Source organism: Muscardinus avellanarius, assembly GCF_963383645.1.
Source record: "Muscardinus avellanarius genome assembly, chromosome: 10".
Taxonomy (NCBI): Eukaryota; Metazoa; Chordata; class Mammalia; order Rodentia; family Gliridae; genus Muscardinus; species Muscardinus avellanarius.
Genome location: NC_137796.1, coordinates 79,642,560 through 79,666,038, shown reverse-complemented (window position 1 = coordinate 79,666,038; position 23,479 = coordinate 79,642,560). Strand labels below are relative to the sequence as shown.

At 48.6% G+C, this 23,479-nt stretch overlaps 1 protein-coding gene across 2 annotated transcripts in view; it reads right to left on the bottom strand.

The window, feature by feature from the left end:
• COL26A1 (collagen type XXVI alpha 1 chain) overlaps positions 1-17,975 on the bottom strand; it is a gene marked incomplete at both ends in the record, with an annotated part of 160,418 nt that extends 142,443 nt beyond the window's left edge. For both annotated transcript variants that reach the window (XM_080702996.1, XM_080702997.1), the window contains one exon: positions 17,818-17,975. In XM_080702996.1, the coding sequence (XP_080559122.1) occupies positions 17,818-17,975 (158 nt within the window). The remainder of the gene's footprint in view (positions 1-17,817) is intronic.
• Between the last annotated feature and the right edge of the window lie 5,504 nt (positions 17,976-23,479).

Genomic DNA, 23,479 nt, shown 5'->3' with positions numbered 1-23,479 from the left:
AAATAATTTTTAAAAAGTTCAGAAAGGTTACTGAAACAAGATCAACACGCCCCAAATCAACAGCTTCCCCATTTGCCAGTCATAAACATTTACAAATGTCGAGGAACAGAGGAGCCCATTCATGATAGCCATAAAAATTATAAAATGCCTAAGATTAAACCTAACAAGACCTGACTAAGCGAAGCAGTAGATCTCTTTTCTGAGAAACACACTCTTACAAGCGTGTCATTCTATTAATTCATAATTCAACACTGCCTGATCAAAATTCCACTGGTATTTTTCATAGAACTAGAATAGATGATTCTAAAATTCACGCGAAAGAAAAAAGTGTACAAGAACAGCTAGGGATATTTTGATAAAGAGGAATAGCCAAGGAGGAATTGCTCTGTCAGCTAAGATAACATAGATTATATAGGAATCAAAATAGTGTGGTTTGGAGCTGGGCATGGTGGCAAATGCCTGTAATTCTGGTACTTAGGAGCCTAAGACAGGAGGATCATAAGTTCAAGGCCAGTCTTAGCAACCTAGCAAGACCCTGTTTTGAAATAGAAAATAAGCCAGGTGCAGTGGCTCACACCTATAATCCCAGTACTTGGGAGGTTGAGACAGGAGGATTGCAGCCTCAGCAAAGTAGTGAGACTTCATCAACCTAGTGATACCCTATTTCAAAATAAAAATAAAATGGTATTGGGGGTGTAGCTTGGAGGTAGAATGTCCCTAGGTTGAATACCCAGTAACACACACACACATCATCATCATCATCATCATCATCATAATAATAACGCAGTTTGGGCTAGGTGTAGCTCAGTGGTAGAGGGCTTGCCTAGTATGTGCAATACTAGGCAATTCAATCCCAAGTCCCTCCCCCCAAAAAAATGCTTTTGGCATTAGCCCAGATAAATAGTTTTGAAGAAACTAAAAGTTCAAAAAAAGGGTCACGTAAATAGGAAAATTTAGCCTGTCATAAGAGTGGCATTCCTTATATCAGGGAGGAAGGATTATTCAATAAAAGTATGAAAAGGGTTTGGGGGAACCATGAGTTAAATCCTTACCTCACAGCCCATGTAAAGCTAGTTAAATCCCTACCTCACAGCTCATGTACAAGCTTGAGTGGGAAGGCTATGATTTCATCATAAACTTCTACTCAAAGCTGAATCTTAACAGACTTTTGATGCTTAAAGCTACTCCCAGTCTCCATGCCATTTAAAGACTACAACTGGAACAGCACTCCAAGGCCCCAGTATCTGGTAGGTCCTTTTCCCTGTATGTTGGTGTGTTAGGCTAAATAATGCCTCCTCTGTGGGTCTCCTGGTCCCAATTCTGGGGGCTTGTGAAGATATTATCTTACATGGTAAAAGCATCTTTGTAATGTGATTAAATTAAGGGTATCAAAAGTAACAGGTTATTCTGGATTATCCAGGAGAGCCCAACCTAACCTCAAAGGGCCATGTAAGAGAGATGAGAGAGAGAAAGAGGGAGGGAGGGAGAGAAAGGAAGATGTAGGGAGAGAGAGAGAGAGAGAGAGAGAGAGAGAGAGAGAGAGAGAGAGAGAGAGAATAGGCAGGAGGAAATGTCTTTTTTTTTATTATTGGCAGTACTAGAGATGGGACTCAGGGGCATACTACCTCTGAGCTACATCCCCAGCCCTATTTTTATTCTTTATTTTGAAACTGAGTTACAAAGGGCCTCACTAAGTAGCTGAGGCTGTCCGCGAACCGGAATCCTCCTGTCTCAGCCTCCCGAATGCTGGGATTACAAGTGTACGCCACCACGCCCATTGGAAACGCCCTTTAAAAACAGAGGTAGGAGCTGTCAGCCCAGGATGCAGGTAATCTGTAGAATTTGGAAAAGGCAAGGAAATGTTCTCCTCTAGAACTGCCAGAAGGACCAGCCCGGTGAATGCCTTGATTTTAGCCCAGCAAGACACATTGGACTTCTGACCTTGAGAACTATAAGATTAACAAACCTCTGGTATTTTAAGCCACTAACTTTAATCTATTGCAGCAGTGATAGGACATGAATACAGCTTGTGAAATGGTTAATTTCTTCCTCGATACTCTACATAATCCAGAGAAGGTTTTAGAGATACAGCACTACACACGACTAAGGGGACCCCTGATCTCAGAAAACTCGGAGTTGTCGTCCTGTGCTCGTGCAAGCTGAACTAATTGCCTACCCGCTCATTATGGAATTTACTGACGGTTGCCATGAGCCTCTTGGTAATACAGCCAGCTCTGAGTGCACTGGACAAAGATCAGAGAAGGATCAGAGAAGGCGCCCTGTGCATGCACATCTAATGTGACCTCTTAGGTGTGAGTGGGAATTAGCTAAGTCAAAATTAAGCACAGAGTGATCAAGGTAGGGACAACAATAGGTCAAAGGCCCGAGGCAGGAAGGAGCCAGGTTAAAAGGCAGCCAGTCGTGAGCACAGCACCTGAGACCAGGAGCAGCCAGGGAGAGTCAGGATGGGGCGCTCTCTGGACCCCTGATGTGGGTGTCCCTTCTGTCTGCTCCGTTGCCTCCCCATGTAGGAACACCTGTTCAGATTTCTTGTGTGAAGGCTTTCAGAGTCTGAGTGAATTGTCATTAGCAGCCACAGAACAAAAGAGAAGAGGCTGACAAATTTTGCAGCAGCCAGGGAATCACATCATTCCAGAAATGGGTGCCCACGCAGGTCAGGACCTCTCGGAGCCCAGGAATCAACCGTGTGGCCAAATCAATCACGGGGGAGGCAGGAAGAGACCAGTGCAGATTCCTAGATAAGCCCTTCCAGGGGGGCTGGAATGACAAGAATGTCAGAGGCCAGGGGGCCTCCACGAAGACAGTGGAGCCAGCTCAGTAGGCATTGCCACCTTCCTGCAAAGTCCTCATAGGCACAGGCTGAGGAAGGCTAGTGAGACAGTTTCCCACATGTCCTGGCGTCTCCTTGGGGCCTGCAGGGCGTGATTTCAGGGGCATCTCCTTGGGGAAGAGGAAAGAAAAGCCTGGGCCCTTCATAAAGCTGCAAGCGTGCAAGCAGGGTGACCCTCCTTGGGGCCTCCCTCCTGGGTGCTAGGCACTGCGGCGGGTGGAGTGGGCAGGTGGGGGGGGGGGTCCTCAGGCAAATGCCACACAGTCTCTTCCTTCCAGAATGGGGAAGTGGGATAAGAGACCAGATTTTTACAAAGTCAGAAAACAGCTTGCACATGCACAGGACAAACATATATCCTCACACAAGGTTCGGCGGCCCTCGCCCTATACCTAGGTCTTGTTTCATATAGTGGAAATGCAGAAGACACCCAGGAGCTAGGGCCCTCCTTGGGAGAATGGGAAGGCCCTGCTAGCCAGCATATTTAACAAACACATCTTCTCAACCCAATCCTATGTGCTTTATTTTAATGATGAGACAGACACAGGCCAGCAGGAATGTGCCACCCTGACCGTGGTTCCCTTGGTAAGCCACAGAGGCCAGCTGCAGGAGACAGCAAAAAACACCCTTTCCCCACCTTGGAGCCTGCAGGAATTCCCTCGCTGTCACATTTCGTGGGACACAAAGATCATCAGAATCCTCCACCTCAAACCCCACTCTAGGCACCTTGGAGTCCCCAGACCCTCTGACCAGCTCCCAGATCACATTCTGGGGGCTGGTGCGCCTTGCCAAGGCCTCGAGTGGCTGAGACACATCTTGGGGCACGGGTGGGCCCCCTTTCTTTGCCTCTAGCCTTGAACTGGGCAGGGTCCTAACAGAAACCAGCAGGATCCGGGATTCTCTATCTCTGGTTCTCCTGCAGCTCCAAGGTGTTGAGCAAGATTAGAAACCATGCATAAAGGGTACTGAAACCTGCTCAGGTATTTAGTTCACTCTATAAGCCCCATCTCCTCGGGGTTAGCCTCAGAACAGAGCTAGCACCCTCAAAGTGGTATGGAGCACAATGTGCTCCCCCAGAAAAGATTTCATGGCCTCCTATGCCCATACAACTCAACCCCACTTCCCTAAGCTTTCTGCGAGGCCACATCGGCACACAACATGGTCTAGATAAGGCTTTATCATTTCACCAGGCCACAGAGAGTACTGGCTAGATAATGTTGTAAGCACTTTATTACTATCAACTCAGGTAAGTCCCAGAATCCTCCTCTGAAGTAAGCACACTAATCATTCTCATTTTGTAGATGAGGAGACCGAGGCACAGGGAGGTTGGGCTCTGTAGTTCAGGACGTCACCGAGTCAAGATCCAGAAAGTAAACTGCAGCTTCGTGAATGAGCATTTCCTGCACTTTTTCTCGCAGTCTCCATTAACACCCAGCAGAAGCAGCTCAGGAAACTTTGCTGGGGCAGCAGAGAGCTGGCGAAGGTCACTGTGTCACAGACAACATGGCCAGCTCTGGCCGTCACACAGGTCCCTCTGGAGGCAGCTGGGGATGGGGCAGACAGGGCTAGAGCCCCCACCTCTGCCCTTGAACATGACAGAAATAACCTGGACGGAGTCCAGCTCCCCTCAAGGTGGTCCCTCACAGGCCACCAGAGAGAATCATCTAGACCCTGGTTCCTGAGACATAAGCAAAAAAAAAGATCAAGCCAGAAGGGCTTGGCCCCCCGGCAACTGGGAGTGGAGAACAGTATGTCGTGTGTACGTTTCCATAAGATTGTCTGCAGGGTTCCCCAAGCACTCCGTGCTAACATTCCCGAAAATCCTCTAACAGTTAGTTATTGTTGCTCCGGTCCCCTGCCCCAGGCGGAGCTGGTCCGAGTCCAGCTCATACACTTTCGAGGCGGCAATGAAGTGTCAGGCCAGTTTGAGCCAAGAGAAGCCGGGGTAGTTCTTATTGCCATAGCGATTGTTTCTCTGGGAATGGATTTTAAAATAACAAGACAAGCTGCGGGGAGAGAGAGCAGCAAGATGAAGAGAGGAGATTCAGAAAACCCTGGGGCTTTGAGAGAAGGTTTCGCCAGCTATCTGCATCCAGGCCATCCCATGTGGTTCTCAGGAAGAGTTCTCTGTCTCTACCCACCCCCGCTGCCAAAAGAGAAGCAGGACCCCTAAAGCAGCAGCTGCCATGGCCTCTCTGAAAGTGGCTTCCAGAGTTGGCCCCAAGGGGACAAAGCACAGACAAGGACCCTGTTCCAGGGTCCCCTAGCACTGCGGACCTGCAGGAGGACAGAGGCCATTGCCTTGTTTTTCAGAGTATGGTCCAGACACATGTTCATCCAGGCGCTCAGTCCTTTGTTCATTCATGTGCTCGACGCACGCCCAAGGAGTACCTAGTACCTGCAAGTCTAGGGCAAGATGCTAAAGTTAGGGTCTGAAAACTTCTTGAAGGGAAAACCAGTATCTCACAAAAGTGCAGTGTGAACATTGGGCTTTGCTGCCTTTTGCAAAGCTGAGAAAACTCGACAAAATCTTTGCAGTATTCCAGGGAGCCAAGTCCCAAACCCCTGGGACAGCAAGAGCCTGAGTCTGAGACCCATGTTTGCCTCTCCCTGGTTCTCTGAGCACTCCTTCCCCTGCTCCATCCATCACCCCTGCCTCCCTTTGGGTCTCTGCTGCATGTAGGACTCCTAACCTGACCTCTAGCTGGCCTCCCTCCTCCCACTTCCCTTCTTTAGCTAGCCTTCTCCACCCGCAAAGCCGGCACAGGCCTGCCTATGACCGTGCTCAGACCATAAAGTCCAAGCTCGTTTGGGTGGCAGAAACCAGGCTTCATGTTCAACCTGCAAAGGCCCAGCCTGTCCCCTTCCTGCCCACCTTCCAGTCACTGGGGCTCCTCCTTGCTAACCACAGAGGCCAGGTATCATGTGACAGCCTCCAAGCCCTCCCACAGCTGTCTGCCTGCCCCACAAGCCCTCCCTAGTCACTGTCCCGACACCCTGACTCATCCTCCAAGACCCAACTCAAATGATCCCCTCTAGAGACTCATCTGCATTCATTCTCCATCAGCAGACCAGCATTTCCCAAAGTATGTGGTCTAGAACCCCATCCTAACAAAACGCCCCCCAGAAAAGTATCCCTGTGGTGCCACGGACCCCAGAGTTCATCCATTGGGAATCTGATCCCCAGTGCCACAGTGCTGGGGGTCAGGACCTTGGAAGGTGATTCAATTCTCCTCACTCACCATTACCTAATCCAGCTAAAGAGATTAATACCATTATTTTTGGAATGGGTTCCTGTGAGCCCCTTGTTCTTGGACTTCCAGCCTCCTCCAGAACTATGAGAAATAAATCGGTTTTTTTTATAAATTACCCATCCTCGAGCATTCTGTTATAGCAGCACAAAACGGACTAAGACACGTAGCTTCATATAGTCGTATCCTTGCTACACTACATGGCTACAACAAGCCCAAATAGTGTTCACCGTTTTTCCAAGGATTTCATTCCTATTAGGAACTCATTTAAGCCCCAAAACAATCTCAAGAAGCACACACTATGATCATCCCCATTTTATAGATGAGGGCATGGGGACACAGAGATTCCCAAACTCCCACATACCCAAACTCCCCCAGACAAGTTATAGCTCATCCGCACCCTGCCTGCCACCCCTTTCTGTACAATTTGTCTCACAGCAAATTCTGCACTTGATCCTGAATCTGTCTTCCCCAACTGTTCTCTGAGCTCGTCAAGGACAGAGGCTGGCTCTAAATCACCTCCCCATCCCCAGCACCAGGCACACGCTCGGTACTCAACAGAAACTTCTTGAACAGAAGGCATCCAGCGAACCAAGAGGCAGGGAAAGGCCCCACCCTGCAAAGACATGCGATGTAGTCACAGGAACAAGGTCTCCTGGAGGCGCTCATTCACTTCTTCAGAGCTTGCTGACAGCCTCCTACCTGCCGCCACTGGGCAGAGGCCCTGGCCTTTGTGTTGGGTGTTGGGGTTCCCAGTCTCTAGCCTGCCTAGTGCAGGTTCTATGGATGCTGGGCACTAAATGCCTGCCCTGGACAGTCTCACATCCCTAGAGAGCAGGGGACATGCCCTGATCGTGCAGTCCTGTCCAAGGTGGGCTGGTCAGGGCACTGGGGAAGGAAGCAGCCAGGAGAAGTGAGTCCATCTGCAAGAAAGGGATGTAGGGTGAGGCCTCAGTCCCCAAACCACACGCAATCGCAGGCACGAGGGGTGGGCAAGCCTCCCGCAGAATGAGCTGAACACAGGCCTTAGAGGCAGAGAGGAGACCAGGTACAGGGGGATGAGACCCCACATCACCCCGGCACCACGGTCTTCCATGACAGGCCCAGACCCACCAGGGGGCTGTGGAATCCATTTTCTGAGTCTTGGCAAGAACGTTTTTTATGAACTAGATGAAATATAATAAAAAAGAGAGTATCACATATGGTCACAGTATCATTTTGCAAAACTTGTTTCAGATGTTTGTGTGTGTGTGTGTGTGTGTGTGTGTGTGTGCGCGCGCGCGCGCGCACATGCGCGCGCACATGCATGCAAGCTTGGTTGTCATACAAAAGGCCTTTCTTATTAAGTGTCATGATGAAAGAAATCTCAAGAAACTCTATTCTCAACATAGCCTTTCCCAAACCTGGCTCCAGGAAAAGCCACCTGGGGAAGCCATTAAAATACAGATTTTCAGGCCCTAGACAGAGCATAGCCTCTATCTGGACACCCAGCTCCCTAGTTTATCCTGATCATCCAGAAGTGTCCTGGTGTTTAGGGGATGGACCTGAGGTATGAGAACAAGACCTAGCCAAATAATTCCTAGGGCCTGTGCAAAATGAAAATTCAGAGCCCTTCATTCTAAGAGGAGGAAAAAAGTATCACTATAGGTAGATACTAAAATATAAAAAGTTTCCCCCCTTTTTCTTCTGTGGTTTCTCGCTGGCACTGGGACACTCATAGGCAAATACAGACTGTCACGAGGAGAAAGGTAGGGGGCTCTGGTCCCTCCTGACAGCGCCAAAGCATGTGCTTTTGCACACGCGCAACCCACAGTTGCCGGGTTCTCCCACCAGCCAAAGGAGCCACCCAAGCTCGGAGCACAGTGTCTCCCCTTCCCAAGGAGTGTGTGGGTGGAGGGTGGGGAGGCCAGGTGGACCTTGGGTGCCAGAGGATGGAGAGAGGGACCGGGAGCCAGAAAGCTGCAGGAGGCAGGATACCACAAGAGCTGAGGATCGAGTGTCCAAAGTATGCTCCATTATCCCGTTAGATGTCACCTACAAAGCACAGAGCTAAAAACATTGAGAAGTTGAGCGGGTTGAGCACAGAGCATTTAACCCCAAGTGTGGGACCCTGGTCAGATGTCCCCACAGGAAATGTAGGAGACAAAAAGAGAGAGAAGGGAGAGAGACAGAGAAGAAAGAAGCTGGGTGCAGTGGCCCACACCTATAATCCCAGTACTCGGAAGGCTGAGACAGGAGGATCGCAGGTTTGAGGCTGAGGTGCAGTAACTTGGCACGATCCTGTTTCAAAATAATAAATAAAATAGGATTGGGGGTACAGCTCAGTGGTAGAATACCCCTGGGTTCAATCCCCAGTACTGAGAGAAAGAGAAAAGAAGAAAGGTAAGAGGGAGGGGGAGAAGGGGGAAGGAAGAGTTGGAACCAGCAGGACTAGCAGTGGGATCACCATGGCAACGACAAGACCCTTTCCCAAACACACTTGCCAGAGAGTTTCCAAACAGAAAACAAAACACAGTCACAGGTTCTGAATTCTGTCTCATCATTGCTCAGGAAAGTCTAAAGATGGGCAAAATCCCTGCACACTGGGCCAGGATAAAGCTGTATCCTGTGAGTGACTGTGGGGTCCTCCGTCCCCTGATGGTCCGCGTCATTTCTGGGAGACAACTCAGTGTCCTGTAGCTCCTGATGCCCTCATTTGATGGCGTCTGACACTGAAGCCCTAACCCCTAATGTGGACAGCATCTCTGAAGGTATGACCTCGGGAGGAGAGCCTGGGCATACCTGGATGTCCTACGTACGTAGCAGGGAACTGGGGTGTGAGATGCCACAGGCAGCATCAGGGTAAGGGGCCCAGCAGGAGAAGGGCCAGGCATCAGGGTAAGCAGCTCAGACTCTAAAAACGGCAGTGTGGATGGAGAAAGAGATGAGGTCAGATCTGCATTTTGCAAACCCCTTATCTGTGCGTCCCTTTTTACTCTCAGTGCCTCATACCCAGTACCCTGGACTCCATGGTACCTTCATAATACAGACCAGGAAACTGGCTCTGAGAGATTAAGTTACCTGTGCAAATCCACGTGGTGTATCAGGGCAGATCGCAAAGCCAGGGCTCCCTCTACCCTGCCCTATGGAGATGAGGTGGGCAGGCCCTGTGCTTTGGAAGATCCTGCCTGCCCCTGACCTGGCTATAGTCCTCCTGTGGGGTCACAGGTCCCTGGGGCCGAGGGGATGTGCCCACCCAGGCCCCTGGCCCCTTCTAAACCTTGCTCCTGCTGCACAGTGTCCCTGCCCATTTCCAGGACCACTTGTCCCAGGCCACCCTTCAAAAACAGAGGCTACAGTCAGCATGCCTACTCCTGGGCCATGGCTGTTGGTGGTGAGCAAGCACTGAGCTGCGGTCTATAGGTCGAGGGCTCCTCCGTAAGTCTGTGGGTGAAGGCCCTCAGTGTGGGAAGGCGCCAGGGTAGGAAATAGACTGAGGCTGGCCCACAACCTGCCACCCCTTCTCAAAGCAGAACTCGGAAGTATCTGAGTCCCTCGTTTCAGCTGGGCTTTCTGTGTCACCATGAAGGTAAATTGTCAAGTACCATGGTTTGTTCAGTGAACAACTAATACCAATACTTCATAACATGTTCCGGGAAATTGAAAGAGATGGAACTCTTCCAAATTCCTTCTATGAGGCCAGTATCACATTAATCCCCAAACCAAATAAAGATACCTCAAGAAAGGAAAACTACAGACCAATATCCTTAATGAACATAGATGCAAAAATTCTAAACAAAATACTAGCTATACGCATTCAAAACTATATCAAGAGAATAATACATCATGACCAAGTTGGTTTCATCCCAGAAAAACAAGGCTGGTTCAACATACGCAAATCAATACATGTTATTCACCACATAAATAGAACCAAGAACAAAAACCACATCATCATAGCAATAGATGCTGAAAAAGCATTCGACAAAATCCAACACCCATTTATGTTAAAAACTTTGCAAAAAATTGGGATAGAAGGAAAGTACTTCAACATCATCAAGGCAATATACTGCAAACCCAAAGCCAACATTATAGTGAATGGGGAAAAACTGCAAGAATTTCCGCTACAGTCAGGAACAAGACAAGGATGCCCACTATCACCACTCCTTTTCAATATAGTCCTTGAGACTCTTGCTGCAGCAATCAGACAAGAGAAGGAAATCAAAGGAATCCACATAGGAAGAGAGGAAGTAAAACTATCCTTATTCGCAGATGACATGATCCTTTATCTGGAAGACCCAAAGAACTCAACCAAAAGACTTCTGGAGCTGATTGACAAATTCAGCAAAGTTGCAGGTTACAAAATCAACCTAAAGAAATCAGTGGCCTTTCTTTATGCCAACAACGAACCCACAATGAAGGAAACAAAAACAACAATTCCATTCACTATAACCTCAAAACCAATAAAATACCTAGGAATAAACCTAACCCAAGATGTAAAAGACCTCTACAACAAAAACTATAAAACATTAAAGAAAGAAATAGAAGACGACCTTGGAAGATGGAAAGATCTCCCGTGCTCATGGATAGGCAGAATAAATATCATCAAAATGGCCATTCTGCCAAAACTGATCTATAGGTTCAATGCAATTCCCATTAAAATACCAGTGACATTCTTCAGAGACCTAGAAAAATCAATCATGAACTTCATATGGAGAAGGAAAAGACCTAGAATAGCCAAAGCAATTCTCAATAACAAGAAACATGCAGGAGGCATTATAATCCCAGACTTCAAACTATACTATAGAGCAATAGTAGTAAAAACAGCATGGTACTGGCACAAAAACAGATATACTGACCAGTGGATTAGAATAGAAGATACAGAAACAAACCCACACATCTTTAGTCAATTAATCTTTGACAAAGGGGCCAAACACATACGCTGGAGAAAAGACAGCCTTTTCAACAAGTGGTGCTGGGAGAACTGGCTAACCATTTGTAAAAAGATGAATCTAAACCCCTATATCTCACCTAACACAGGAATCAACTCAAGATGGATCAAAGACTTAGAAATTAGACCTGAGACGGTGAAGTTAGTAGAGGAGAACATAGGTTCAACACTACAACATATTGGCACAGGCAGTAACTTTCTCAACAAAACCTCCAAAGCTCAGGAAATTAAAGCAAGAATAAACAAGTGGGATAACATCAAACTAAAAAGTTTCTTCTCATCAAAGGAAACTATCAATAACCTAAAGAGGAAGCCTACAGAATGGGAAAGGATCTTTACCAGCCACCATTCTGATAGGGGGCTAATATCCAGAGTATACAAAGAGCTCAAAAGGCTCTACACTAGCAAAACAAACAACCCAATCAAGAAATGGGCAAATGAACTAAACAGACACTTCACAAAAGAAGAGATACAAAGGGCTAATAGATACATGAAAAGATGTTCTTCATCACTGGCCATCAGGGAGATGCAAATCAAAACTACACTGAGATTCCATCTAACCCCAGTCAGAGTAGCAAGCATAAAGAAATTAAACAACAACAAATGCTGGCGAGGATGTGGGGAAAGAGGAACTCTTTTACACTGTTGGTGGGAGTGCAAACTAGTTCAGCCACTATGGAGATCTGTGTGGAGATTCCTGAGAAAGTTGGGAATAGATCCACCATTTGATCCAGCTATACCACTCCTGGGTATCTTTCCAAAGGGCTTGAATTCAGAGAACTACAGCAACATATGCATACCTATGTTCATAGCAGCACAATTTCTAATAGCCAAAATATGGAACCAACCCAGATCTCCATCAACAGATGAATGGATAGCAAAACTGTGGGAAATACACACAATGGAATTCTATTCAGCCATAAGGAAGAACAGAATTATGTCATTTGCAAGAAAATGGAAAGCCCTGGAAAGCATCATGTTAAGTGAGATCAGCCAAGCACAGAAGGAGAAGATACACATGTTTCCTCTAATATGCCCAAACTAGAAAACACAAAGGATACCAGTAGGACCCCAGATATTAGAGGGGAAATACTAGCTAAGTTTTAATGGAAAGATAGGAGAGGAGAAAGGCCGATCTTGATTAATGAGGGTCTACACCTGAACATGTGTAAAATTATGAATAAGACATGGTTAACCTAGACAACCATTGGTGGGGGGGGGAGAAAACGGGGGCGGGGGGGGAGAGGGCACCAAATATAGTGTAAATGTATACTACTTATGTTCAATAAAAAATTGTTAAAAAAAAAAAAGTACCATGGTTTGTCCCCAGGATTCACGTAACAGAGAACTAGCCTTCAACACAACGGTGTTAAGAGGTGGTGGGACATTTGAAAGATAAACAGGCAGGGTGTGGTGGTGCATGGCAGTAAACTCAGTACTTGGGAGGCTGAGCTAGGAAGATCACAGGTTCAAGGCCAGCCTCAGCAATTTAGAGAAACCCTCAGCAACTTAGTGAAACTGTTTTAAAATAAAAAGGGTTGGGGGTGTAGCTTGAAGAATGCCCCTGGGTTACACACACACACACACACACACACACACACACACACACGAGGTAATTAGGTCATGGGGGGTTCCACCTTCAGGAAGGGATTAATGCCTACTTTTCAAGAGTGGATTAAGTCTGGATGGACTACATTTGCTACCAAATCGAGAGGGAGTAGGACGGTGGTTCGTGGGCAGCCTCATCTACTTATTGAGGCCCTCTGCAGCCCAGTGAGGCCCTGTATTAAAATAAAGAATAAGGGCGGGGGGCGGGGGGGGGGAGACAGGAGGATCGCACAGGTTCGAAGTCAGCCTTGCTGGTTTAAGAGACTCTGTTTCCAAATAAAAATTAAAAAATAGGTGTCCGGGAGTGTAGCCCAGAGGTAGAAGGGTTTTTAGGAACCCCAGTACCACCAAAAAAAAAATATATATATATATAAATAAAATAAATTAAAATAAATAATAAAAATAGAGCTGGGGGTGTAGCTTGGAGGTAAAAAGCTCCTGGGTTCCATCCCCAGTACAAAACAAAAAATACAAAATACAAAAGAAAGATTACTCCCCACAAATATTTTGTTTGTTGTTTTGTTTTTGTTTTTGTTTTGTTTTTGTACTGGGGATGGAATCCAGAAGCTTTCTATCTCCAGTCTACACTCCCAGACCTATTTTATACTTTACTTGGAAACAGGGTCTCACTAAGTTGCTGAGAGCCTCACTAAGTAGCTGAGGCTGGCTTTGAGTCTGCACGATCCTCCTGTCTCAGCCTCCCAAGTACTGGGGTTACAAGCGCGCGCCACCACGCCCGGCTCCCCCCATGTTTTGGAGCCTTTGTACAAGCTCATTTCCCACCTCCAAAACAGTAAGTCAAAATCAACTTATTTTCTTTATAAAGTTTCTTGCCTCCAAGAATTTGCTACAGCAGCACAAAAAGACGAAGGCATCTTGTTGGAACAGGACCTACTTATTGAGCCATTTGTTAATATCATAACCTATAGATATTTAGTCTCGCGCACATGGCTCCCACTTGTTCTTACGCTGGCACATGGGATGTGCCATTCCTCAGAGAAAAAGCAAAAAGTAACTTTGTCTTTTGTCTCCTGCCCCATGAATCCACTTTCTATACTTGTTTCTTCCCTCCTCTTCTGAAATCCAGGCGGGTCCCACTGGTCTTCTGGTTTCCCTCATTGAGAAGAACTCTTTCATTTTAAGAATTAATAATAAAACTCGGTCACTTATACAAATTAAAACTTCGGCCTCCTCAGCAGGGATGGGGTATGGGGCCCATTCTCTGGTCCTCTCTCCTTGGGCTCTGGTCACTCTCTGCTGTTTGGGTCCCTTTGGGGGACATGGAGATAACAGATAAGGCTCCTAATAAACATCCAGGGGCGGGAGGGAGAGACTTGTATGATTTAGAGTTTCACAAATGTGACTATTATCCTTATTAGTAGTGAAGAACAGACAGGACCCAGGAAAAGTGAGAAGAATAGGAAGAGGAGGAGGAGGAGAAGGAGGAGAAAATTGAGAAATTGGGATGGGGGCTTAGTCCTTAGAACAACCAATAAATTTTACATTTCCCCTTAGCTTTTATTTGGCATCTGAACAACTCTGCCTGGCAAAAATTAGTGACCCATATGCAATACTCTAAGACTCTACTGGAAATGGGCCCTAAGCAGTTGGAGGGGGCTCTTCTTTTTGCCAAAATAGATCAAAAGGAAGGGTTCACACTGGGCTTCTGAGAGAGGGGTAACTGCGTGGCACATCTCCAGGTAAAACTTGCCCCTAGCATGTGTCAGGCCCAGACACCCCGCTCTGGAGGGTGGCCCAGACATGTCCGTGTGTGTGCGCACGCACACACACACACACAGACACACACACACACACACGGACACCAACCATGTCCAAATGTCCATCTCCAAAAGGAGCAGCAGCAGTAAAAGAAAGGGAGACCATTTGCCAAGAAATAGCTCTGTCGCTCTGCCTGCCAGCCCGGCCCGCGGCCCTGCACACACACTCGTGGGAGCAAATCTGAGGCCACAGCTGGGAAGAGCACTGTGCCACGCCGCCCACTTCTGGGATTTGGATGCCCAGGACAAGTCACCTGTGATGGATGGTTCCCAAGACATAGGAGTGTGGGACACCCAGGCCAGCTCAAGCCTGTAGCTCTCCCAGACAGGAACGAGATGCCCGCAGTGCCCACGCCAGGCTGGCGCTTCCGGCAGAAGGGCCCCGGCCCATGCTCTGGAGGGTCAGTCTCAAGGTGTCCCCTCAACACCTAGCAGTATCTTGCTCAGGAATCCATTTTCCACAAAGTCATCCACCTCTTTCCTGAACCTATTCAATACCTTCGCCCTGCTCCAATCCCCTGGGAAAGAGTCTGAAGATGATATTTGTTTGGGCCTCTCTTTGTGCTAAAACAGCCCTTTCCAAGTTTTTGCAGAGGTTCCTGAGTTCCAGGCCATCAGACACCAAAGCCAGGTCCCCGTTTACTGACTCCCCTCATGGACTCCACCTCTAGCTCCTCAGCAGGCAAGCCTCAGGCTGCAGGGGCGTGCGCACACACACGTGCACAAACACACACACATACACACACTTTGGAATTACAAAAGGAATACATCCATATATGCTCCTTGTAAAAAACAGACAGAAGGGAAAGAGGGCACAGTTGTCCCATGGTGGCCACTGGGGATCTGCTCCAGGACTTGTTCCCCAACGCAGGGCACCAAATCTCCACATGTTCAAGTCCCTTATATAAATAGGCATAGTATTTTCCTAGAACTTGCACAGGCCCTCCTTTGTACTATATGCTATCTCTACATGACTTATACTACCTACTGTAATGTAAATGATACATAAATAGCAGTCATACTGTGTTGTTCAGAAAATAGTGACAAGGCCGGGCGTGGTGGCGCACACTTGTAATCCCCGCGCTTGGGAGGCAGAGACAGGAGGATCGCGCAGGTTCAAAGCCAGCCGCGCGCACTGGCTTAGGAGACCCTGTTCCCAAATAAAAATGTAAAAATAGGTCTGGGAGTGTAGCCTAGAGGTAGAAGGGCTTCTAGGAACCCCAGTACCACCAAAAAGAAAGAAAGAAAGAAAGAAAGAAAGAAAGAAAGAAAGAAAGAAAGAAAGAAAGAAAGAACAAGAACAAAGTCTATACATGTTCAGCACAGACTTGTATTTTGAGTGTTTTTGTGGGGATTTTTTGGTACTGGGGATTGAAGCTAGGGGCATTCTACGTCCAAACTATACCCCCAGTCCAATCTTGTATCTTATTTGTTAACAGGGTATCACTACATTACTGAGAGCCTTGCTAAGTTGCTGAGGCTGGCTTTGAACCTGCATTTTTCCTGTCTCAGCCTCCTATGTACTGGAATTACAAGCATGTGCCACCATGCCCAGCTACAGACTTTTTTTTTTTTTTTTTTGCAGTTCTGGGGATGGAACCCGGGGCCATTCTATCTTCGAGCAACACCCCCAGCCCTATTTTTCATTCTTTATTTTGAAATAGGGTCTCATTGAGTTGCAAAGGGCCTCACTAAGTTGCCGAGGCTGGCTTTGAACCTGCAGCCTCCTATGTACTGGGATTACAAGCATGCACCACTATGCCCAGCTACAGACTTGTATTTTTAAAAAAATATTTTTAATCTGAGGCTAGCTGAATCTTCAGATGCAAACACACAGGTACAGAGGCTGATTCCAGTCTTCTGTTCTAGCCTCAGGGCCTCTCTGTATAGTAAACCGCTGGAAATTGTTTCCTAAAAACATTTTTCTGGACATCAATATGCCTAGATGTGTATTCATTTATTTGGTTCTGTTTCTTTTTCATTTTTTGTGGTGCTGGGATTGAATTCAGGGATGTTCTACTTCCAAGCTACACCCCTCCCCAGCCTTATTTTATTTTTTAATTTTGAAATAGTCTCACTAAGTTGCCCAGGCTGGCCTCAAACCTGCAACTCTCTTGTTAGACTCCCAAGTACTGTCATTACAGGCGTGCAGCATTCCTACCAGCTTGCTTTGTTTTTCTATAAATGAGATCATGCTATACATATCATTCTGCAACTTGAAAAGCTTATTTATTAGACTGTCCTCATATGGAAATGTGCAGAGGCCATATTGTTGTGGGTGTTGGGAGAATTCTCCTAACAGACGCCTCTAAGGAAGTATTTCCAAACGGAAACGAGAGAAAAGGAATCTCATGCAAAATTTTCCAGAGGCACTTTTAGGCTCTCCTGGGTCCTGCGTTTTCCAGCCACAAAGTGTCCTTTGCTCCCAGCACAAAACATCCCTGTCTCCTTGCTGTAGGGCACTGGGGAATTCATCGTTTTGTCCGGGGGTTTGATAAGTACCAAGAGGGAAAAAGAACTGGGACCTGGCTCTTGGGTTTCATAAGCAGAGTAGGGCGGCAGGACACACTTAATCTAGAAAAGGAAGATAACAGGTCAGCCCTGAGTTGTTACTGGACCTGGGGGACTCTTGCTGGGCCTCAATTTCCTTGGTCAAAGGAAAGATAGTACTTTAATACGTTTCCCCCGGGGTGGTTTAAGAACCAAAAGAAGGAACGCACAGGTACCGGTGTGTGCTCTAAGGAGCTAGTACAGGTGTGGGGAAAGAGTAAAATCAAGCAATCGGGTGCTCTTCCCTTTCTGCGGGGATTTAAAGGCAGGTATCCACTCAAGCCCTAATCATCCGAAGGTGGCCAAGGCGCCACCTGCCGGCGGAGGAGACGGCCGGCGGGTCCCGGCACCAGGGATGGGTGACCCCGCGTCTTCCCGGGCCCCGCAGCCGAGCCTTGGGGGCCCAGGCGGTGCCAAACCCCCGGGCGTCCAGGGAGTTGCCGCCGAGGCTCCTCCGAGTCCTCATCCCCAAAGACCGGCGGGAATGGCCCGCCCAGTGTCGCCGAGCAGCCGGCCGGAGCGGCAGGGGACCCGGGCGCGCGGTCCTGGCCACCCCGGGCACTGCTCCCCGACACAAAGCCGCGGCGGCCAGGTGAGCGCGGGGGGGCCGTGAGCCGCGACGCGTCGGGGCTGAGCCTCGAGGCCCGGCGGCCGCGGGCGCCCCCTCCGCCCGGAGCCGAGGGGCGAAGGCTGAGAAAGCCAGGACCCCCCGGGAGAGGGTGGGCGCGGCCCGAGATACCCAAGTCCGGGCCCGCGCGCCCACCGGCCCTCGGCCCCGCGCCTCCGAGCCCCCAGGCTGCAGCCGCCCTGCGCCCCCAGCCCCGGGCGATCGCCCCCAGGCCCCGCGCTACTCACCGGCGGCTCGCGTAGCCGCTGCCCGGGGAGCCGGCGCCCGGCTCGGGGTAGCCGTGCTGCTGCAGGGCTGCGCCCGGGAAGGGGTAGAGGAAGCCGGTGGCCAGCGCCGACCCGCACAGGCAGCAGCAAGCCCACGGCAGGAGCAGAGCCAGCCTCATCTTGCGCGGGGACCCGGGGCCCGGGGCGCGAGGACCCGCAGGAGCGCACCGGGGCCGGACCGAACCCGCGGCCCGGACGCCGAGCAGAGGGAGCCGGCCGCGAGCGAGCCCGGGTCCGAGCTGGAAGTGTCGGGGGCCGGGGGCGCCCACGCCTCTCCAGGGCCGCCTTTTCAAATTCGGCGAGGTGGGCTCTGCGCCGTCAAAGGGGGCGTGGGGCTTTCTCTTTAACCCTCGGCAGTCCGGGCCCCGAGGAGGCGGCGGTGGCCGCAGAGCTGGGGTGAGGACTCTCCGCTGGGACTCCCCAACTCCAGACCTTCGGTCCTGGGGCATCAGGCATACTTAAGAGACCTTACTCAACAAACCGACCCCATCAGGTTTGCAAAGGTTCTCACCTGGACCGTGCGGTTTCATCCCGACACTGCCTTCTGCATGAGATGGTACCACTCCCGTTTTTCAGAGGTGGAAACTGAGGCTCAAAAAATATTAGAAAAAAATGCATGTCTTCCCCTCCTTATGCAAAGTTCTTCAGGCTAAAATACAGCGGGTCTGTGAGCAGCCAGTCTATCCAACGTATCTGGAATCTAACCCCTTCCTCCCACCCCCAGGCCCCATCTTGCCGGCTGGCTCTTCAAGGTGAGACTCAACGCTGTAATACAACCCCACCTTTTACAGAGCTGAATTCTAAGCTCCACACTGAGCCCAAGGCCCTAAATTGGCCTTCTCTGGGCTGCTGGATTCCCACAGTGCTTGGACATGGCCAGGACCAGACATCCAGTCTGCAATCTTACTCCCCAGGTTGGGACCCTGTTTCTAACTCCAAAGGTATCCCCAGGGCAAGGCTAGGTCCTTTGCCTGCCTCCTGCCTCTGTTAAGAGGGGAAACTTTCAGTCTGTAAAATGCCTATAGGACCGGAGAGGAGCTATCAAATATGGAAGTGCTTAATGGATCGTAGCACAATTTTGTAAAAGGACTATGGGATTCTTGTTAGGGGAAGACAGGATGGTGCTGTTGGAAATAAAAAAAAAAAAAGTGGTGGGACTGGACAGCTCTCACCACGTGTGGCCTTGTTACAGGCCTGGATGTGTCCCCATATGTACACGTGCCATTTGTGTGCATGTCCTGAGATAGCACATCAGCCCTTCACCTTCTCCCCCAAGGGACTCATCTTCACTCAATTCCCTTGAATCCCAAACTTAGTTTTTGTTTTTGTTTTTGTTTTTGTTTTTTGTTTGTTTGTTCTTTTTTTTTTTTCCTACTAAGGATTGACTCTAGGGGCATTCTACCTGTGAGCTAGACCTCCCGTCTATTTTATTAAAAAAAAAAAAAAAGGTTCTTGCTTAGTTACTAAGGGCCTCACTAAACTGCTGAAACTGGCCTCAAACTGCACCCGAGTATTTACTGGGATTGCAGGTGTGCACCATCATGCCAGGTCCAAACAGTGTGCGTGTATGTGTGTGTGTGTGTGTGTGCGTGTGTGTGCATGCGTGTGTGTGTGTGCGCGTGCGTGCGTGTGTGTGCGCGCGTGTGTGCGCGTGCGTGCGCATGCATGCGTGTGTGCGTGCGTGCGTGTGTGTGTGTGTGTGTGTGTGTGTGTGTGTTTACTGGGGATTGAACCCGGGGACATTCTATACCAAGCTACATTCCCCAGCCTCATTCTATTGTTCTGGTTTTGAAACAGATTCTTCCTAAGTCGCAGAGGGCCTCCTAAATTGCTTGAGACTGGCGGCAAACCTGAGGTCCTCCTGTCTCCGCCTCCCAGGTACTGAGATTACAGGCGTGTGCCACCGCACCCAGCTCAAACGGAGCTTCTTCAGTGGAATGTCTGTTCTTTCCCAAGTCCTGGGTCACTCTCTGTCCTGGAGGCAGGGCTGTCATCTAAGAGTAGATGGCCCCCTGCTGGGAAATGTAACTTGAACCTCGGGTTCACTTCCTTCCTCTCACCACCCATCCCTCCCTGGAGGCCTAAAAGATTTGGAGAATTTGGGTTATCAGGGGATTTTCCGTGCCTCCCCCAAAAGGAATCTGAACTGTGCTCCTTGGGCAGTTGGCCAACACCTAATAAATGAGGTCATTCCCCCCAGGATTCGTAAGCGTTCTGTCTTCTACCTTCCCTCCTATACTTACATAATGAGATCCGGAAAAACCAGAGAAGTTCCCGTCGCTGTAAGCTGACTTTACGCTCAGGCATTACAGTAAGGGAACAGGAATTTTGTTTCTATCTTAAACTCATTTTTCCAGCGCCCTGGGCTACACCCAAGCTGGAGGGACTGAGGAGAAATCAGGGATAACTCCACTCCATGTGGCACAGACCCTTTTGGGACAAAAGTCTTTAGGAAAAGAATGAATACGTCCTGGAAACTTCAAAACTGAGGCAATGGTCCAGTTGGTCCTCTTCTTCATATCTGGGGCACAGGAAACTCCCATGTGCCTGGCCCTGTGCTGCCCATGGCAACAGCTGCTAAGGACAGAAATAGCGTGGGCATCCATCCCCCTGAAGGTGATTACTCTATGCTTCAGGAAGGCATTAAAACGGGCCTTTTTCCTTCAAAAGACAGCCAGCTGACAGTCTGGACAGATGTTCTGCAAACAAGGGGAGGTTCCATTTAGATGATGAAGGATAAATAGACAAAGATGCATGAAATCAATAAAAGAAATATGATGTTACCCACACCACCCAGACCCAGGGCCCCAAGCCTGCTCCTGGCTCCCCTGCAGACTTGCCGTGTGATCTAGAATAAGCCCATCCCTCTCTGATCCTACCCAGCATCTTCATTTGCAAAGGACAGAGGGTGGGCTGCTCTTGTCTCTGAAGATTTTCCCATCTTTGGCCTTCTATCATTCCTCCCTCCCTTTAGTGTGTGTGTGTGTGTGTGTGTGTGTGTGTGTGTGTGTGTGTGTACATGCACCCATGCACATGGGTGTGTGTTACTAGGGAGTGAACCCAGGGGTGCTCTACTACTGTGTGACACCCTCCAGACCTTTTTATTTGTTTATTTTACTTTGTTTTTTATTTATTTATTTTTATTTATTTATTTATTGGTGGTACCGGGAGTGGAACCCAGAGGCTTTCTACCTCCGGGCTATACTCCCAGAACTTTTTTATATTTTATTTGGAAACAGGGTCTCACTAAGTTGCTGAGAGCCTCACTAAGTAGCTGAGGCTGGCTTAGAACCCGTGCAATCCTCCTGTCTCAGCCTCCCAAGAGCAGGGATTACAAGCGTGCGCCACCGTGCCCGGCTGTTTATTTTACTTTGAAGCTGAGTCTCACTAAGTTGCCATAGCTGGCCTCTGCGTCTGCGATCCTCCTGCCTCAGCCCCCCAAGTGCCAGGGTAACAGGCAAATGCCACCACGTCCAGTTCCTTTCCTTCTGCTCTAGTCTCTCCAAACACAACTGTGTGTTTGGAGTTGTCACTGTTGCAGGCAAGGTTTTTAGCTACAACATCACCCATTTGGGTTGTAAGAGCCAAGAAAAATGGAGAATTCTATGGTGTCTTACTCTACCCTTCCCCAGAGAACACCAGCTGGTAGAGTCCAGCTCCACCAGCATCAGTGTGTGACATGGGACAAGACGTCTAACGTTTCTAAGCATCTTCATCTATAAAATCAGAATAGTTGGCCATGGTGGCCCATGCCTGTGGTTCTAGCACTTGGGAGGCTGAGACAACAGGATCACAGGTTTGAGGTCAGCCTTAGCAACTTAACAAGACCCCGTTTCAAAATTTAAAAAAAATTAAAAAGGGCTGGGGCTGGGGGTGTAACTCATTGGTAGAATGCCTTTGGGCTCAATCCTCAGCATGGAAAAAAAATTAGAATAATAGCAGTACCTAATTTATGGATTTGCTAAAAACATATAATGAATTATTTGCATAAAGTGCTTGGCACAGTATGCCTGAAACATTGTCATACTCAATAAATATTAACGACTATTATTGTTTCCAGGGTTTTGGTAAGAGGCGAAGTTAAAGGATCCCCACGTCTCAAACCCCGAGGGCAGGGCCGGCCAATATGCTCATACCCAGAGGTATTAAGAACTATCTTAGAGGAAAAAACTTGGCTCATCTTATTTTGTGGTCAGCAATTTAATAAAATAAAACTTGATGTTAAAACAAACATAAAGCTAGGTGTGGCTGTGCATGCCTATAATCCCAGAACTTGGGAAGCTGAGACAGGACAATCAAAGGTTCAAGACCAGTCTACACAACAACTTAGCGAGACCCTCGGCAACTTAACAAGACCCTGTTTCAAAATAAAAAATATAAAAGGGCTGGGGAGAGGTGAAGCTCGGAAGTAGAATGCCCCTGGGTTCAGTCCCCAGTACTGCATATATTTATATAACACCGAAGAGCCGGTGGCATTTACATTTTTTTAAGATAAAATATGCATGTTGTGGGCAGCCAAAGTGGGAAAGTTTGAGCATTTCTGAAATAAAAGGACTCCGTGGAGAATCCCTGGGAAAGCGAATGAGGTTTTTCTGCCTTGGATCACTCCTAGCTGCTGTTGCTACAGCTGCCACCTCCACCCCCGCAGCGCTGCCCCAGCGGACATGCATGCGCTGGTCTCTGTATTTCAAAACTGCCCTTGGCATTCCTGAAAGACACGCTACAACTTCCGGAGAGGTGGAGCCTTCGTTGGATTCCAATACCCCAAGAAACTCAGCATCCGAGGCTTGGGATGGAGCCCCAGTTTCAGAGCAGGCTCTGTCCTCCTCACTACCCCCAGGCCACGCTACCTCAAAAGCACAAAGAGTAAGTTCCATTGCAGACAAAATGCTTTCTCAAACCACTCATGACCATGCCGGACAGCGAGTCTCATCATCCCCGCTTAATAGATGAGACCGGAGAGGAGGGACTTGACCAGAATCTCACGTTCTTCCCATATGAAAGTGGGGACGTGCCTTAGAAACGGGCAGCTGCACACAGAGGACGTTTTTCTTTTCTGTTACTGGGGATTGAACTGGAGACATTCTACCTCCGAGCTACACTTCTAGGCCTATTTATTTATTTGTTGCAGTACTGGGAATTGAACCCAGGAGCATTCTAAATCTGAGCTACTCCTCCAGCCCTATTTTATTTTTTAATTTTGAAACAGGGTTTCACTAAGTTGCAGAGAGCCTCAGCTAAATTGCTGAGGCTGGCCACAAACCTGCAATCCTCCTGTCTCAGCTTCCCAAGTGATGAGATTTTACAAGCATGTGCTACCACACCCAGCTTGTTTTGTTTTGTTTTGTTTTTGTGGGTCTGGGGGTGGAACCCAGGGGTATTCGACCTCCGAGCTACACCCCCTGCCCTATTTTTTATTCTTTATTTTGAAGCCGGGTCTCACTGAGTTGCAGAGGGCCTCACTAAGTAGCTGAGGATGTCCGTGATCCTTCCGTCTCAGCCTCCCGAGTGCTGGGATTACAAGCGTGGGCCACCACGCCCGGCTTGTTTTGTTTTGTTTTTTTGTTGTTTTTTTTTTGAAACAGGGTCTCACTAGATTGCTGAGAGTCTTGTTAAATTGCTG